Here is a 19,927-nt window from a genome sequence, read left to right as displayed (position 1 = left end):
GTCTTTTATCCACTTGGGCACAAGTCCAGGAGGCTTTGCGACATGCTAATGATAGGGATAGACTCCATGCTGACCGCAGACGCCTGCACCTTCCTACCAGGTTGGGGACAGGCTGTCATCTCGCAACCTCTGATTTAGTGTTCCCTCTCTGAAGTTCGCACCTCGGTTTATTGGGCCTTTCCGTATTCTTCGCAGGATTAACCCAGTGGCTTACGCATTAGACCTTCCTTCTAATATGCGTATTTTGAATGTATTTTATGTCTCCTTATTAAAACCTTTGGTCTGCAACCGCTTCACCCCCTCGGTGCCTCGTCTTCACCCTGTACAGGTTGAGAACCATGAGGAGTATGAAGTAAAGTCCATTGTTGACTCCCATAGGTTCGTTTGGCGCATATAGTACCTGTGCATTGGAAAAGGTACGGTCCGAAAGAATGCTCTTGGGTCTCATCCTTGGACGTACATGCCCTTGTCCTCCGTGATTTCCATAAATGTTTTCCCCTCAAGCCTGGTGGTCCTCTGAGGGGGAGGGGTCATTGAGGAGGGGGTACTGTCAGGGCTGGGCTCAGCCCTTCCTTCTCATTCCTAATTGCCAGCTCCTATCTCTCCACAGTGACTCACCTGTTGATATCCTGTTTGTCAGTCCTGCCTACTTAAGCTGTCCAGTCCAGATGATCTCTGCCTTCGCCTTGGTCACATCTCTAGAGACGCTCTCCTGTGTTCCTCTTAAAGACTTGCTTGGCTGACATTCCTTCTGGCTCCAGATCCTGCTTGCTGATCTACTACGCTCATCTCTGGCTTCCTGACGTTTTGGCTTGTCTGACTATCCGTTCCGGTTCCTGAACTCTGGCTATGTTTTGACTACGTTTACTCTGTTTACCTTTTTTTATTAGATAATGAATCGAAGAGCTCTGGATGGCCCCACTACCATGAAAAAAAGCACCTTTATTTCATTAAAATGTTGCAGGTCACATCAAAGTGGACATATATATATCCCTATATGTCCACTTAGATGTGACCTGCAACATTTTAATGAAATAAAGGTGCTTTTTTTCACGGTAGTGCGGCCATCCAGAGCTCTTCGATTCATTGTCTACTTATCGTGCAGAGCCGGCACCTGTGTGGTTGTGGGAGTATCATCTTATACTGGCTTAGTGTTTGGTATCCTGTGAGCGGTTTTTGCTGCCTTCTGTGTTCATAAACCTGAATTTTACCTTTTTTTTATTATTACTAAACTAGTCTGATTTAACTGTACTTCTGTCTCAGTTTGATTCATGGTTTCTGACAATATCTTTGTTTCACCATTTTGAGCGCTACACTATTTTTGTTTATATGTTCTGAAAGGGAGATGCCTGACACTGCATCCTTGTAAAATGCAACTGATTACAGCAGATCTAGGGACTTTCTTGGATGGCACCCAAGGACATAAATTCAATAAATGAATATAAAGAAATATTTCCGGTTTTATTAATCATATCACATAATTTTTTTTAAAGAATCACGTATGATGCACAAAAAAATATTCTTTCTTGACACACTACAAAGCCCACATATATTTGCAATATATCTACATATTTATTGCAGCAAAAGACTCACTGTTTAAGATGTTTTTGGCAGAGTATATCAAGGTCCTACAGGTATTACATCTGAGAAGGCACTGCACAAACCACTATGTGTGACAACGTTTGGACTATATGCTTACAGAGAAATGTAAATTTCTGTATTTGTATGTCCTCTGCAAAAATGTAAGTGACCCCTAGGACCAAGCTGTCTGCTTTCCAGGAACAACCTTGATAAATGTGTGCTCAGGGGATGTCAGACCAGAGACTTCTGCACAGAGCATCTGACCCCAGGAAAGTAAAGCAGGATGTTAAATGTTTCCTTAGGATGTCAAGAGAATAGAGATCTCTGAAAATGCAACAATTGGGAACTCGAAACTAGAAATTTTTGTACTGACCTGATATGTTTACAGATTTCAGCTATACACATTCCGGCCCTGTAGGTTAGAACTCAAGCTATTCTTTTGTATGGTGCAGCGGGGACTGAAGCAGTTATATTTGTGAATATTTAAACAGAATAATATACTGTGGTTACATAGTTACATCTGGTTGAAAAAACACAAGTCCATCCAGTTCAACCAACAGCATAATTTTAAATTCTGGCCAAATGATATTCAAAGAGATACTGTATCTGTCTACTTCTATCACCACCAGTGCCCATACACATATAACTTATATTTGTTATAAAACAATTGTTATTTATGACTGATAACTGGGTCATGGGAATGCATCTTACTAGGGTGTCATCACTTCTCACTTTCACTGTGATAAGAAATTAGATTTTTCTGTCATTCATTAAAAGGACATGAATAATTAAATGGCCCCGTTTTGGTATTTCTTCTTCAACTTGAACTCACCGTGCATTGCATGTCTCTGGTTGGTTAGCAGCTGAGCTAAAGCCCAAAAAGCATCCTCCTCATTCAGGTACATGAGCAACACCGCTGCAATTTGACTCATCCCCTGGCAGTAACTGACTTCCTACAGAAGACAGACACAAAGAAAGTTAGTACTGTACAGTATGAAAAACAGTCTGGACATATAGATGAAGATTCTTAACACCACTCAATGGCTATTTACAATGAACCTGTCAGGAGTTGAAATGTAACAACTGTTACAGATAAAAGGAGGCACCATAGCATGCCTACAGCTACCGTGGTATGCAACATAACCTTGTAAGACTTCAGATTTAATTTACCTACCCTATTACCTTACTACCTCACTAGCACTGTTACTGGTTGCAAGGCACACTATCAGTTAATAAGACAGGAATTTTGGTAGACATCAAGGAGAGATTCCTTACAGTTCTCCATTTGTGTACAGGACAAGAAGTGAAGTGAAATCTCACCAATGGGACAAAGACTACAGAGGTTTACCCTTCCTACTCTATCCAAAATTAAAAAACAAAACACAGTTTTGACTTTAGAGATACTTCAATACAAGTCAAAAACAGACAAACAAAAGTGGTATTTAGTTTTGCAAATATGGAGATTGTAGAAGGTATATAGGGTGGATAGTTTCAGTTATTAAAGTTTGTTTTGACATTTTCATTAATTTTAACAAAGTTAAAAAGAATCCAGTATAGACATAAGAGGAACAATTAAAATGCACGTGAAGTCCAAATAGTATAATCACAGACACACCACAAATGAAATAAATACTTTTTCATTGTGGAATAAGAGGCAAATCTGCTGGACAGGTTATAGGTAGCGATCCCCAGGGCAAAAAAAATTCTAAGAGGAGTAAAGCAGTTATAGGGGAAAGTGGGCTAAGGGTGGACTAGTCATAATACAGGAGGGTAGGAAGTCGAGTTTGGGGGATATGATGTAGAATAGAGGGTGGGAAGAGGAAGGATAGAAGTGGAAGCAATTTGGGAAAAAAAAAAATAAGAACAGGTAGGAAGGGGATGGGGAAGGTAAGGGTAAAGTAGGGTCTCTTTGCAATCATGGTGGGGATACCTATCAAGGTACAGACTTAAATTGTCAAAGCAGGTAGTGTGTAATCCAAGGGTCTCAAACCCTGCAAAATTTGGGAATTTATTCATCAAGGATAGCTGCCATTTTTGCAATGTCATACAGAGGTTAACAGAGGACTTAAAGTATAACAAAAGGCAAAAGTTTTTTTGTTTGTTTTTTTTTAAATTTTGGATATATTTGAGAGAGATTAGAACGCGTCAGCTTTTTATTGCTGTCTGTGCTTCTGACAGGGAGATTCACCCTCTCTGTTTGCACTGTTTACCATTATAAGCAAAAGTGAAAGTAATTCCACATTTTGGGTCACCAAAACAAGAGTAAAGGGGAAACATTCCAATGGGGACACTAGTGACAACCAGGGATTCCCTCACTCATCCAAAATAGAAAAAAGTTTTTTTGCCTTTAGTTCAATTTTCTCGAAAGAGATAGACTGTTTTTTGCCAGGCCCCGGCTATTTTTTAGTGTATAGCTTATACGGACACAACCAAAAATGCTTGCCTTTGGGATAGCCCCACCAAAGAAAAATGATTCCCCTGTATTTCAACCCCTAAAACACTGAGATGTATCCTGAAATTGCATGTGGGATGCGAGCCAGGACCAAGTACCACCTCATAGGTTGTTTTTAATTGGTTTTGGCAGCCAAGACATTGATCACGTTTTTTTTCTTTTTATATTTTTCTATAAATTCTGGCATTCATTTGGGGGAATTTCCTAGGATTGAAGAAATGGGTAGATGAGAAGAATTCAATCTTCCTGGGAATATGACATTATTCCAGGTCTTATAGGAATGTAGCATCACAGGGCTCCGTAATTTTTTTATTTACGCAAGAGGGGTCTATAAGATAGACGTTATGGAAATAGGGGAAATGGTGTATGCTTTTAGGCTAACTCTAAGCCAAAACTGAACAAGTGTCAACTGAGGGATTGGTGCTGCATGATAGTAGTTAGTTAAGCGCTGTTTCACTTTGCAACACTGTAATACCTGCAGTCTTTATGCGGATTATACATGATTTCCCATAGACTTTCTATTTTCCGAAAGCGGACCAAAAGTCCTGCATGCTGCATCGTGGTGCTCTTTCAGAAAATGCACCAAAAATAAGGTATATAATAGAAAGTCTATGGGAAACGGCAGGTTAACTGCACAAAACCTGCGGGTACACCTGCTCTGCGGCCAAACCCTAGCACAGCAGTGTGAAACCACTCAAAGTGGGGACTTCCAGGCTTCCCTGAGATCTGTTTTTGAAAAATATTTGTTTCACTACTCTAGGCCTAATTGATTACCAGATAAATGCAATAATTTTGCATGGTGGCAAATGGAGAATGTATGTGGATTAATATGTGCTGGAAGGGCGCAGAAAACGTATAGCAGCTTGAGCAATTTGGTCATTTTGACAGCAGCTATCCTTCCTAGTCAGGAGATGTGGTTTCTAGTCAGCTAAAAGGTCTTGTTTGTGACGTATTAGTATGGGTTGATTAGTTTGGAAATGGGAATTGTAAACATTGGTTGGGTTGATGCCTAAATAAGGAAGCTTGTTGGAGGACAAACTGAAATCAAAATTATTCTTTATGATCTGCAAAGTGTCAGCAGAGCTGGAAATATCTAAAATGTTAGCTTTTTGATTGCTAATATGCAGTCCAGAGATTGTATTGAAGTGTTGAATTAGGAAAAAAGAAATATAATTGTCATACATGCACACAATTTGTGTTGGTATTCCACATACCATATCTAATTCAGTGAGTCGGACGTGTGTCTAATTAGTATGCCCAAAGACTTGATGGCCAAAACAGAATATAGGGGGAAAGAGGGACAACCTTTTTGAGTTCCTCTGAATATTGGAAATCTTTAGAATTTAAAGCATATAAAAGCAAGCAGGCTTTAACCCATCTGGTAAAATTCAAGTCAAATCCCCATTTTGTTAATATGTAAAGTAAATAGCCTATTTTAATATCAAGAGAGAGAAACATGGACACAATTTTGTGGTCTCTGGAGACCTGAATGAGACGGCACAGTCTACACATGTTGTCACTTGGTTGCTGGCCTTGCATTTACCTCATCTGGTCTTTGGCGATTAGTTAGTAATTTCTGCATTTAGCCACGTGGTAAGAACGTTTGCCAGAAATTTGAAGTTCAAGTTAATGAGTGAAAGCGGTCTATAGTTAAATCAGTTGGTGCCATCCATGGCTGGTTTTGGGAGCATGCTATAAGTTGATGTCAAGGAAGCTTGTACCTTTCAAGGGGCAGTATTAAAAATTTCTTGTAACAGGAGGCTGTAAAACCACCCGGGCTAGGTTGTTGGTGGGGTTTAAGGTTCTTGAGTTTATTTTAGCTAAATGTAATCAAGTTGGGTCTGTAAATTAGGAATCTGGGGAAGCAATATGGTGGAAAAAGTTTAGGCTTGTGAGTTGGAGTGTTGAGCCAGGTTTTTTTAGGTTGAGGTTGAGGCTACGCTGTATGTTGCCAAGTTTACAGTCTGCAATAGAAGTCGATTTGTGCTGTGCCATGGATTTATTATTTTCTTGGTCAAGGGCTGAAATTTTAGTCATTGGCTGTTTCTTCCTTTGGGAGGCTAATTGAATGATCTGGCCCCCAAAAGTTCCTTTGTGGGCTTCCCACAGAAAGCCTGGGGATTTAACAAAAGAAGTGTTAACTGAAGTATTCAGTTAAAGCAGACTGACTGGCAAGGGTTGCAGAGGGATTTCTGAATAGTGAGTCATTATGGGTTTAGTGGTAGCCAAGATTTTTTTGGAATGAAGGATGATGTGAGAGACAAAAATGAAGTTATGATCTGACCAGAAGATGGGAAGGATTTTAGCAGAAAACATTTTAGTTAGTGTAGGGTCAGCAAAACATATGAGCTATACATGAAAATGTCTGATGGGGGTGCAGGGGCAGACTAACGATTAGGACAGTCAGACACTGCCTGAGGACCTGGGGCCAGTAGGGGGCCCATGAGAGGCTCTGTCACTGCACCTCTACTTGTTGCAGAGTACCTGCAGAGCGGTCCCTGTACATACAAGGCCAAGGATAAATCCAAGGAAAAAAACAAGCTTAACTTATGGTCCCTGTACATGCTGTTCTCTTTAGCAGTCTAGTTTTCTGTCAGTCCGTAGATCAGTGATGTGATCAGTCACCCCATCCTCCCAGCGCACACGGACCCCTTTTCCTGGGGACAGGACAGGGGCAGTGGAGTGCATTCAAAGCAAGAGTCCAGTGTCTAGCCACAGAACCGGGAACACCCCTCCAGGGGAGACGTGCATGGCAAGCCCAACCCCTCCTCTGCAGCCCTAATCTACAATTCATTCTGTTGTGTCTGTGTTCTGGGAGGATTTGGAGATGGTGTGTGGATGCATCTTGCCTTCTGAGTGCAAATCACGTGGGTAAAAGAATATTGTTCTCCCATACAGTGCACACACACTGCTGTGAAAGGGGCTATGGAGGCAGCAGATTTAAATACAGAGCATACAGCAGCTCTAGATCCTGGCTGCCTGAGCCCTGGGGAGAGCAGTCTGGGGCTATAATTGTGAGTAGCAAACATACTGACCCCCCTCCTCTCTCCCTCCCGCCCCACCTCCTCACTCTCACATCCCCCACTCCTCTCTCTCTCTCCCCCTCTCTCTCTCACCCCCCCTCTCTCCCCACCTCTTCCCCCTTCCTCCATCTCTCTCCTAAATTCCCATCTCCCCCAGCTCTCTCTCCCTCCTATTCCTATCTCTCCTCCTGCTCCACCCACTTCCCCCTCCACCATTCTGTCTCTATCCCTCCACCCCTCTTCCCCTCTTAGTTTCTAATACAAGTTTCTGTAATATTTCAGGTTCCCAGTAAAAATGTTTTCTACGTTTTCTCAGTGTAAAAAAAAAAAAAAAGTTGTGGCAACCCTGTCAGGAAGGAGCTGAGTGGGAGCCGAACAGCCTCACAAGGCAATTAACCCCTCAGTTTACTGTACTATGTAACCAGCAGGCGATACCTTCAGCCCCCGAAAACCACACCCAACATTTACTGCGGTGCACTGCATAGCACGTACTTCTCTGGCATTGGGGCCCAAATTATGATCTTACACACAGGCCTAATTCTATGAAAAAAAAACCCAGGTTGCATCAGAAAGTTGGCTGCTGTGCGGGAGCCATCTTTAAACATGGAAGTGCTCAGTGGCTTCTACAGAAAGAATCCAGGAACTTCCATGCAGGCTATGCTGAAGTAGATATTTAAAATGCCCCCTCTATGCAACTGAGCTGCAATAACCAAGGTCCCTGGAAGCATGGTTGGGAAGCCGCCAGGCACATGACAGGTTTTTAGATGGTGCCACCTTTGAATCTATCAGGTGTTAGGTGGCTTTCCAGAAATGCCAATAGGAATCTCAGTGAGCCTAGGCTGCAGACAAGAATTGGGCATTGGCCCATTTCCTGAACATGAGGGCCTGACAGCTTCCAGTTTGCTGATGGGCTCTTCTGTCAAGCTGAGCTGCAATATGTGGCGGGTGGCTGCCACAAACACATGTAATGTGGGCAGTGCAATATGTAGGTGGGGCTTTGTGTGGATGTGGCTTGAGTGGGGGGGGGGCACAGGGAGCCCCATGATCTCCTATTGCCCAGGGGCCCCATGAGTTGTCAGTCCGCACCTGTGTGGGTGTAAAAAATAAAAGTAATCTAGTTTTGTGCAGAATGATTCTGCCAGATGTCTGCAAGTCAATAATGGTTCAATAAGGATCTAAAGGGTTTGGTAGGGGAAAGAGGAAAACATGAGGATGGTGGAGTTTTTGGTGTTAAAACTGGGAACAAAGTTAGATACAAATACCCACAAAGTGTGATGGTGCTTAAAGGTCACTTCAAGCTAGTTAAATAAAATGATTAGCAGGTTAGAATTAGAAACATAGGGGGTTATTTACTAAAGGAAAATCCACTTTGCACCAAAAGTGCACTTGGAAGTAAAGTCGCTGTAGATCCAAGGGGGACATGCAAGGAAAATAAAAAACAGCATTTAGCTTGCATATATTTGGATGATAAAATCAGCAGAGCTTCCACTCATTTCAGATCTACCCCTTCGATTTAGAGCGACTGCACTTCCAATGCACTTTCAAGTGCACTTGCAGTTCAAAGTGGATTTGCCTTTCGTAAATAACCCCCATAGTATGTTACTATAGTGACAGTCACATCTTGAATATTGCCCATTAGGAATAAATATCTCACAGTAGGATTTTTATTTTGCAAGTGCAAACAGGACCCATTGAAGGCTTTATGTACACTCGACTGTCGTACCCCTGCTTTGTGTATAGAATTGCAGGTAAAAAGTGTGTAAAACTGAGGTGGGAAGAAGGCAGCCAAGCAGGTTTCCTGGACACATTCAACATCAGCATGGTTGAACCAAAGCATTTAGGCCCTGAACATTTAGGAATACCACTCAAAACACAATAAAGGCAAACAGAAAAGTAGGGGAGGGAAGGTAGAAAAAAGTTTGCCCCCCCAGAAAAAAAAACACCAGTCACCACTGATACTGTATGACATACATGGGGGGATCTTTTAATATATTAATCTGTTATAGACTATTGTAAGATATTTGGTAACTGGACAGGGTTGTCACATGCAAGGGGGTGCCGTTCATCTCATCGTGCAAAAAAAAAACACACTGGAGGTGAGCTCAAAGAAAAGAGGAAGGCATATCCAACTTACAAGGGGAGTGATGGCTGATAACAAGTCAAAGCTCAAGTGTTTAATGCCCAGGTTATTGTTGAGTCCACTTTGCTAGTTTTGCGCATGTGCACCTTGATCAAAGTTTTTTTTTAAACAGTTCAGTCTAATATATCTATGGAAGAACAACTGCCTGGCACTGACTGCAGCAATGATATAAACAAGAAATGGCTTTCCTTTACAGTAAAAACAACTGGATTGAAAAACCTTCATATCTATAAATGATACATGGGTACCAAACCCAAGAGAAAGTTAGAATGTCTGTTAATTGATTAATAGTCTGTTAACGTCAATGTGTTTATTTATTGGGATTCGTCAAGTTATGTGAGATTCCCTTCATCAGGGATGGAATACCTGAAAACACAAAAAGCTATAGAAAAACGATTGGAATAAAAAATATAAAAAAATAGCTGGTTCTTTTATGTATTCATATAAAAATTCTAAATAGAGGATTTTTTCATTTTCATTCATTTTTTAGGAAAATAGAAAACTCTTAACTGGTAGTAGTTACAATTATTGGCAGGGGCCATCTTCCTGTAAGCTACAGTACATTTGGTTAGGTGCTACTGAATGCTCCAGATAACCCCTGAAAAGATCAAGCTTTGTGAAGGTCTTGGGAGCCCAAGGAGGGCAGGCCTAGTAAACTGCCAAGAGACCTCTCAAATAGATCTTTTGATTCATTGAAAAGCACTGTGAATTTATAGCAACCAGATCTTATCTTTTATTCTCAACTTCAATGGAACAATAAAAATAAAATCTGATCAACTGTCATAGGTAATAAAAACATTTGCTGCAGTTTTTATAGGCCTTACAAATAATCCATATTTTTTCAGATACATTTTTTGCTAAGTATTAAACTGGTTAAAGTGTTTACAGTGTCGTTAGCAAGAGATTAAGCACTTATATACATAATGTCTTACCGTATTGTAAACAGAATAAGCTGATAAAACATCAAACAATGCCCTCTGCCTGTAAAGAAATGCAATAATTGTAATAAACACACCATACATCTGCATGACAACACAATTCACTAGGTACTAGCACAGGGCATAATGCTACTTCTCAAATAATATATAATAATAATTTTATTGAAGCTTTTTTTTTTTTTTTTTAGGTAAGATCACACAAAGGTGTTAGCTATTGAGAGACTTTCATTAGAATCAGAACTGCTTCTCTCCCAATCTTTAAAAGGAGAAGACAAAAGCAGATGGAAGCATGTTGAAGCAACAGACAGAATTCAAATGCAGGTCTATCAGAATGAAAGAATACTGTGCATCAAAGCCTTCACCACTCACTTGACTCCATAACGCTCCCGAAACATAATGTGATTGCGGAATGTACGGTTCACATCCAAATCAATCTGCTTGATCTCTGTTGAATACATCTTGGCCAGATCTTTCATTTTCTATGTTGCAAACCAGCAGAGATGTTAAAAGAATACAATATCACAACATTAATTTAATTACAGCGAAACTCATTAGTAAATGATGTCTACAAAGCAAAACCCATTTTTTAAAGAAGTTCATGTAAATTACCAAACTAAAGTTAATAACAACAGTATGCTGTCTTGCAATGCAGGATACAAAAAAAAAATGTGAGTCTTTTTCTGCGGTAGAGAAAAATAAATGCATTAATCTCATTCACTCAATACCTATTCAAAAATTAAATGATATGAAATGAAGTTAGCAGATATTGCTAACACTATATGCGACTTTCACAGTTCTGTGTTACAAAGATAACTATCAATAACAAATATACTGAAAATGCTGGATTTAATAAATTTACTTTATTCTGCCACAAATTCTAACAACATTTAAAAATTTTAGTTTAGAGCTACTTGCAAATATTCCTTTAATCTTCTATTATCACATATATATATATATAGATATATATATCTATATATATCTAGACCCCTTTTACACTGGGGCAGTTTTCAGGCACTTTAGCGCTGGACATAGCCTCTGTTTCAGGCACTTAGCCTTTGCTAAGTGCCTGAAACCGCCTCCCATTTATTCAAGTGTGACTTTTCACACTGGGGCAGTGCGCTTGTTATGAAAAGTCCTGCAAGCAGCATCTTTGGGGTTGGTTGGGGAGTGCTGTATTTAACAATACAGGAATTATTGTATTGGAATTATTGGGCAGCGCTTCCAGAGTGCCGCAACACGGGAGTTTTTAACCCCTTCTTTGGGGTTAAAAGTGCCCGGCTAGCAGCCGAAAAGCACCTCTTAAACAGCTGTAAAGTGCAGCTAAAACGAGCAGCGCTTTACCGGAAACCTTCCTCCATCCATATACACAGTGGACATGGAAAAGAATCACCCTCCTTTAAAATAATCACATTTTGTTTCTTTGGAGCCTGTAATAAAGACAGACACAGTTTTTGTTTTATACAGCTGTTGTTACTAGTGTAACTTATGACATCCAAGTGAAAGATATAACACCAACATGTCAGACATTTTTTTTTTTAATTCACAAACTGAATTACTAAGTTGGATGTCTTTGCAGCATCACCATTGAAAATCTCTGGAATGACTTGAAGTCACAAACGGTCACCATCACAATTAACTGAACTTGAGCAGTTCTGCAAAGAAGAGTATGCAAATATTGCAAAGTCTAGATGTGCAAAGTTAGTAGAGACATATCCCAACAGACTAAAGGCTGTAATTAAAGCAAAAGGTGGTCCAACAAAATACAGACATAAGAGGGTGATCCTTTTTCCAACTCAGTGATTCTGTTTTTGAATTTTTTTATTTTCTTCTGCTGTTGGTATTATCTTTCATTTGGATGTTACAAGTTGCACGAGTAAAAACAGCTGGATAAAACAAAAACGGTGTCTGTCTTCGTTTCAGGCTGCAAAGCAACAAAATGTGATTACTTTAAGGGGGGTGATTCTTTTCTATACCCACTGTACCACACGTATTTTGTGAATGAGTTTAGAGAACACAAAGCATCTGTGACTGGACAAGACAGCTGCTATATAGAAGAGCCGCAAGTCTCCCATTGGTTTGTCAAAAGCACACTGCTCAAAAAAAGGAACACTTTAAAAACACATCAGATCTCAATGGGGAAAAATATCATGCTGGATATCTATACTGATATGGACTGGGTAATGTGTTAGGAATGAAAGGATGCCATATCGTTTGATGGAAAATGGGATTTTTGTACTCACTGTAAAATCCATTTCTCTGAGTTCATCGATGGACACGGCGCGCCTCCCTAATCTTGACCATTGGGTTGTATCGTCTCCGTAGGAGTAGGACTAGGCAGAACAAAAAACACCTGGCTACGCCCATGGGCTGTCCTCAGTATGTACCCCCTCCCTGCTCTAGGCTAGGTATTCAGTTTAGTAGCAAGCAGTAATAGAAGTATCAAAAACTCCATAGAGGGGTGGGTGCTGTGTCTGTCAAACTCAGAGAAATAGATTTTACGGTGAGTACAAAAATCCCATTTTCCCTTTCGTTCATCGTCAGACACAGCGCCTCCTTAATCTTAACCATTGGGATGTCCAAAAGCAGTGCCAAAGAAAAATGAGAGATGGGCAAAAAAACCCAAGGCTAACCAAAAGAGCCCTAACAGGCTTAACCGGGTCACAGGAGCCCCACCTGAAATAACATTTTTTTAAAGATAAAAAACACCCCTCAAGAGGGAACCCCCCTCTTAAACAGCAGCCTGCAAAACCTTGCAGCCAAAAGAAGCATCTGCAGATGCCAAAATATCTACTTTATAGAATTTAGTGAAGGTATGTACTGACGACCAAGTGGCCGCCTTGCAAACCTGTGATATTGACGCTTGATGATGGAAGGCCCAAGAAGTACTAAGCGCCTGAGTAGAATGCGCCGTGACAGGGAAAGGAGGAACCCAACCCTTAATAGAATAGGCCTGAGTCACAGTCTGTCTGATCCATCTTTAGATGGTAGCCGAAGAAGCGACCAGCCCTTTCCTTGGTCCCTGTGTAACCAAAAAAAGTGAGTCTGACCTCCGGAAGGACTCAGTGGCTGCCAGATACACCCAAATCGCACGAACCACATCCAAGGTATGCACAGCAAATTCCTTGGGATGAGCCGGCTTGGGACACAAGGATGGCAACACAATGTCCTCATTCAAGTGGCAGTCAGAGACAACCTTGGGCAGAAATGACGAACAGGGACCAAGAACCACTTTATCCTTATAGAGTACTAAATAGGGACTACGACAGGATAATGCTGCCAACTCCGAAACCCTGCCGGCCGAGGTAATAGCCACCAAGAATGGCACCTTCTGGGTCAACGTAGGTAAGGGAATCTCCCGAATACTCTCAAATCGAGGTTTCTGGAGAACTGATAGCACTAAATGGTCGCATAAGAGACTGTACAGACGGAGCCACATGCCGGACTCCTTGAACGAAGGTACGAACTAAAAAGTGAGTGGCTAGGGGTCGCTGAAAGAAGACTGATAAGGCAGATACCTGGCCCTTGATGGTGCTCAAAGTCAACTTCTGCTCAACACCCTGTTGAAGAAAAGCTAAGATCCAAGCCACAGAAAAGGATTGAGGATGAACGCCAATCGATACCAAGAAATGTATGCTTTCCACGTACGATGGTATATCTTACTAGAAGTCGACTTCCTCGCCTTTTCCATAGTAGGGATCACTGATCCTGACAGACATCTATCTCTCAGTAACTGGCTTTCATTGGCTAGGTCATTAAAACCAGTTACTCTAAAGCAGGATGGAAGCTAAGCCCTCAGTACAACTGGTCCTCTTTGAGAGGTAGCTTCCAAGGGACTTTACGGCCACCAGAAGACTTTTGCCCTCGGTCTTTCGCAGGCACTGCAGAAGAGGAAGGTGTTGGCCCCGCAGTGGCACTGGGACAACTGCGGCATCTACCAGAGGAACTTGCGAAATTGCCACGAGCCTCAGTTACTTCCCGTTGAACTGAACCTGCTGAAGGGACCAACATTTGAGAAGAAAAACTACTAACCTAGTCAGCATTCACTCCAGAGTCAGACCCAGGTAGCCCAATTCCTTGGACAGGGCTAGAGGTAACCTTGGGTAGTTCGGATGTCACCTGAACCTTTACAGGAATTATACCCACACAAGGAGACATAGGGCCCCCCGAAGTGGACAAATTCTGTCCCCCTTCTTTGGTACCCCCAAAAGGTTCAATTCGTGGACCCCCTTGACGCTCACGAAGGAGGTCCATGAATCTGGAAACCAGCGAAGATGTCCCCCCACCCCAGCGATGGGTGAGGGCAGACCTTCTTGCTGAAGGAGTCTTGTCAGTGGATCCGGAGACGCCTGCTTACCAGACCAAGATTGCTTGGAACTTCCCGGGGAAGATTTGAGAGAGCTCCTTTATCTGCAGTCCCAGGAGCCCAGGAGAATTTCTTATGGGCTGAGAAGGAAGGCCCCCATCTGCGACGAGGCTCCTTCCTTTTTCTAGATTGAGGCAGGAAGGTACTCTTTCCTCCTGTGACACCCTTAATGATGTCATCCAGGGTAGCCCCAAACAGGCCTTGAAAGAGCAGATCAATTAGAGCTTTTTTAGAGGCTTGGTCTGCCGACCAATTCTTAAGCCACAGCACACATCCAATCACCACCGCTGAAACAGAAAGCTTGGACAGCACAAGAGCTGCATCCAAGGCTGCCTCAAAAATATACTGCAGCCCATGGACCAACTGGTCCGCTAAATCAACATAAGCAGCGGGAACCTGCTCATTACCCACACCCTAGCAGCAAAAGCTTGGCCCATTCAGTTAGGGTCTGCGACACTAAGGGGGCCAAGACTGGACGCAATGCCGACCCAGCCATAGTAATCATGCTGCGTGCCACAGCCTCCGTTTTCCTGTCAGCCGAGTCCTTAAAGGACGGGGATTCCTCTACTGGGATCATGGTTGCTTTATTCAACCTGGAAACATGAGGGTCCATCACTGGTGGGGTAGTCCACTTTTTTAAAAGTGATTCTTCAAAGGGGTAACGTACTGAGAAACGTTTGGAGACCACAAAGGGTGGCTTTGGTTGTTCCCATTCCTTATAGGTAAACCTATCAAAATAAGGCAAATAAGGAAACACCCTTGGTGTGCAAGGTGACTTATGCGTACCAAAGGACACAGCCACATCTGTGGCCCTGTCAGCCGTATCCTCCATCTTTAAAGTCTCCTGCATCGCAGTAACAAGTGCGTCCACCAGCGCTTTTTCACTTGCTGCACTTCACTATCGGACGGGTTAGGGGGTGAGATATTAAACCCCCCTGGATGGGCCACATCCCCGGCAGCATCATGCTCAGAATCAGATGAGACAGACTGAGCAGGGGAAGGTGGGGGAGGTTTCCTCCTGGGTCTTTGCCCACATGCTACTTTCACCTGGGATACTACTGACTCAAGGACCACCGTCAGCGCAACCATGGGAAGCTGGGGTTCTGAGGGACCTGCCACCTCCATGAGGGGATCAGTGGGTGAGATGTGACCCTGAGGCTCCATAGGAAAGAAGACCCTTTAGTACAAAAGGAACTTTGGCACCACTAAAGGACACCACAATGGCCAGGGTACCTATCAGCAGAGAGGGAGATACACAAGGACCCCCAAAGACTCCCCCCAAAAGGAGGAGCACCGTAATCTGGACCCAGCAACACCAATGTCAGCGTCCATTTCATATATCCCGAGTCAGGAAGAGAAGCATAGGGGAGGAAGAGGAGGAGCTCTGGCATCTACACAAGGTTTCGGCCGTCCCTAGTGTCTCACTAGACTAACAAAAAAAATCCTGGATGGGCTGTACTGCCTGTGCAACCTTTATAGGGTCCAGGTATCGCCTCATGCTACCAGTAGTGACACGGACCCTAGCCAAAATGCAAAACTAGTGAAAAACAAACAGTAAGAAAAGAGAAGTAGGGAAAAAAAATGTCAGTGGCCTCTACCTTTAAAACGACTCCTGTTTGGAGGTTGTCTCATTGTTGCCCATCTAGTGCACCTATTGTTAATTTCATTAACGCCAAAGCAGCTGAAACTGATTAACAACCCCCTCTGCTACTTAACTGTCCAGATCAATATACCAGGAGTTTAATTGACTTGATGCTATACTCTGATTAAAAATTGTTGCTTTAATTGTTTTGAGCAGTGTATAACGAAAGTTATACTGTCGATGCTCAGTGAAAGTATGTACACTGTAAATCCCAGGTAGCCATCAGGTGGCATACACGTAAACTATTTGTACTAATACTACACGTATTTGTAAATGAACAGATTTCTTTTTTCCTGGCTCCAAATAATTTGCTAATGTTGCAGTGAAGTAAAAGTTTACAATCCACACAGCAGATCCCATATACATTCATGTTGGCTGTGCTTTCTGGATTTTTAAAATGTGTATATATATATATATATATATATATATATATATATATATATATATATATATTTTTTTTTTTTTTAGAGTTATATTTGTAGTATAGAACTGTGGCAGCCACATATAGAGGATTGCCGTTTTTATTTATACTGTAGAGACCCATATTCTACCACAGGGAGGCAGTCTTCTACATATAATCTGTCCTGAGTGTTTGACCATGTGCTCAAAGATGTAAATAATGTAACCCTTTCATCTTCAATATTGGACGACATACAAAAGTTGTTCAGTCGTGTTGAATGGATGTAATTCACTCGTACAATTAAGGAACCTATTCATTATGTAAATCAATATTTAATTATTTAAAAATACTTGATATAATTTGCCGATAGAAAGAGAATGAATGTTTGACCAAGTAAAAAAAAAAAATTCAGGAAATGTTTAAATTAAATAAAAAAAACATACCTCATATTTCCCCCCATTTTCAGACTTCATTGTGTCAACATCCAAAAGCAGTGACCAGACCTGCCCCCTGACTTGTAAAGGAATCCCTTTGTACACTCTGCGATACATCTGTGAGGTATATAGAAAATGAAAGGATATCAATTCACAGTTCACAAAATATAAAGCAAAGCTTGTCAGGTAACAAACATGAAGCCTGTCATTGCTGATTACCTTCTAATAAGACTAGGTCTTACCACAAAATAAATACAGTAAAACCTTGGATTGCAAGCAAAATTTGTTCCGGAAACATGCTTGTAATCTAAAGCACTTGTATATCAAAAAGCCAATTTCCCCATAAGAAATAATGGAAACTCAGATGATTCATTCCACAACCATTTATTCATAAGTCCTTCAGTTTATAGTCCATATAAAAAAGATTATCCACTTAAGGACCAAGCCTCTTTTTGAGAAGTGTTGGTTACAAGTTAAAAACAGTTTTGTTTTGCTAGAAAATTACTTAGAACCCCCAAACATTATACTTTTTTTTCCTAACACCCTAGAGAATAAAATGGCGGTTGTTGCAATACTTTCTGTCACACCATATTTGCGCAGCAGTCTTACAAGCGCACTTTTTTTGGAAAAAATACACTTTTTTGAATTAAAAAGTAAGACAACAGTAAAATTAGCCCATTTTTTTTTATAATGTGATAGATAATGTTACGCTGAGTAAATTGATACCCAACATGTCACGCCTCGAAATTGCGCCCACTCGTGAAATGACGACAAACTTTTACCCTTAAAAATCTCCATAGGCGATGTTTAAAAAATTCTACAGGTTCCATGTTTTAAGTTACAGACGAGGTCTAGGGCTAGAATTTTTAGCTCTCGCTCTGTACCGATCACGGCGATACCTCACATGTGTGGTTTGAGCACTGTTTTCATATGCCGGCACTACTCGCGTATGCGTTCGCTTTTGCACGCAAGCTCGGCGGAACGGAGTGCATTTAAAATTTTTTTACCTTTTATTTTTTATTTTTACAGTTTTTTTTTTTTTTAAATTGTGTCACTTTTATTCTTATGTCAAGGAATGTAAACATCCCTTGCAATAGAAAAAAAGCATGGCAGGACCTCTTAAATATGAGGTCAAAAAGACCTCAGATCTCATATTTACACTTAGATGCAATAAAAAAAAAAAAAATTGTCATTTAAAAAAAAATGGCCCTTTAAGAGCTATGCGCAGAAGTGACGTTTTTAGGTTGTTTCCTCCCTGCTATGTTATGGAGATGGGTGGGGGCCATCTTCCCCTCACTTGTCTCCATGCCCAGCAAGGGTAAAGATCCGATCGCCTCCGCCGCTGCCGATGGGCCCGATAAGCGGCGGAGGGCGGCAGAGGGCACCGGAGTGCGGTGGGAAGGGGGCTCCCTCTCCCGCCGCAGATAAAAATGATCTTGCGGCGATTCCGCCTCAGAGACCACTTTTATCTGAAACCGGACCGCCGGCCCGAAGAAGAGGATACCGGGGTTATGGCAGCTAGCTGCTGCCATAACAAAGATATCCCCCTTCAAAGTAAGGACGTATATCGGCATGTGGCAGTCCGGAAGTGGTTAAAGCAATGTGATAGGTTGTTTAACCATAAAATGGCTATGCCTATGGCAAGTAGTGGGCACAATATTATTATTATACAGGATTTACATAGCCAAAGAGGGGGGGGGGAGGAAGAGCCTCCAAAAGACAGTCCACTGCAAGAACAATCAGTTGTATGCCTAAATATCTTTATTGATTATCCCAATAAAACAAATTACCTATCCACAAACCATGAGTTAAAAAATAGGACGATGGTCCTATATGACACTGGTGGCCACCGGTTCACTCCACACACATCAATCACTCATGCCACTTGCACACATGTAATTTATAGGCCGGCAATCTAGCCTTGGCTATACCCTAAACCTAATTTAGATGATTCTAGGTGTCCCCGTCCCCCTTGTGTTCTAGGATTTACATAGCACCAACAGTTTACGCAGCGCTTTACAACATTAGGGCAGATGGTGCAATTAAAATACAATACCATTACAATACAACACAGGAGGAATCAGAGGGCCCTGCTCGTTAGCGCTTACAATCTAAGAGGCAAAGGTTAAGAACTATCAGCAGAGGGTTTTAGTCCTTTCCAAGTAGAAGAAGGGTGGGAGATTGGGTTATTTGGTGCAAACAACTGACCAATCAGAAACCCCTTACATAGTATTGATTAAAGCTTGTACCTTAAAAACGTACATAAGCTTTTCTGAGCTACAAGATTCATTTTTGTTTCAAATAGACTTCAATGTGATCACCCGAAAACCGTACGAAGCACATTTTTCCTGCTAATAACTAGCTTTCTTTAAAAATCTGTTAAAAAGAGACACGATCAACCTTCAGACACACACAAGAATGCCTATGCAAACCACTCAAAAAAAAAAAAAAAAAGCCTGCAAAGTGACCACAGACTATCAGCTCAAGTGTGAATGCAGTCTTTAGGGACTAGTTTGGGAAATTTTGTACTATATAGACCAGCCTTTCTCAACCTTTTACCCCAGAGGAACCCCTACAAATTTCACATCTCAGAGAACCCCTTTAGGGACTTCTAACCATCTCTTAGAAGTTTAAAAAAAAGCCTATTGCTAATATTAGAAAATGTAGGCCTTTACCCAAGTTGTAACCTGCATGATTAGTGTTTCTTACCAGAACAAAGATACTCTGTATAGGCATTGCAGGCTATGTTTTACACAGACTAGCCTGTGTCCAACAATTACAATAAAAACTGCTAAGTCAACATTTTGTCAATTGTGGAGAACGGGAGATTTGTCATAGAAGGACTAGGTAGGAACTGAGCAACCCTCCAGTCTAAGCATTTTTACATAAACTGCAAACACAGGTAAAAAGTGTATATGTAATTCTGAATGACACAAGTATATGCAACATGTATA

General features: G+C 41.5%; 1 protein-coding gene across 1 annotated transcript in view; it reads right to left on the bottom strand.

Moving 5' to 3' along the window:
• The window catches only part of LOC141112430 (uncharacterized), a 239,380-nt gene that overhangs the window by 19,024 nt on the left and 200,429 nt on the right, over positions 1-19,927 (bottom strand). Inside the window, exons 7-10 of the mRNA XM_073605276.1 lie at positions 16,983-17,090; positions 10,504-10,613; positions 10,129-10,177; positions 2,414-2,534 (exon numbers count right to left, since the gene is read on the bottom strand). Coding sequence (XP_073461377.1) covers positions 2,414-2,534; positions 10,129-10,177; positions 10,504-10,613; positions 16,983-17,090 — 388 coding nt within the window. The remainder of the gene's footprint in view (positions 1-2,413; positions 2,535-10,128; positions 10,178-10,503; positions 10,614-16,982; positions 17,091-19,927) is intronic.

The sequence above is a fragment of the Aquarana catesbeiana genome, linkage group LG11 (assembly GCF_042186555.1).
Source record: "Aquarana catesbeiana isolate 2022-GZ linkage group LG11, ASM4218655v1, whole genome shotgun sequence".
NCBI lineage: Eukaryota > Metazoa > Chordata > Amphibia > Anura > Ranidae > Aquarana > Aquarana catesbeiana.
This window is presented reverse-complemented; position numbering and strand designations above follow the sequence as displayed.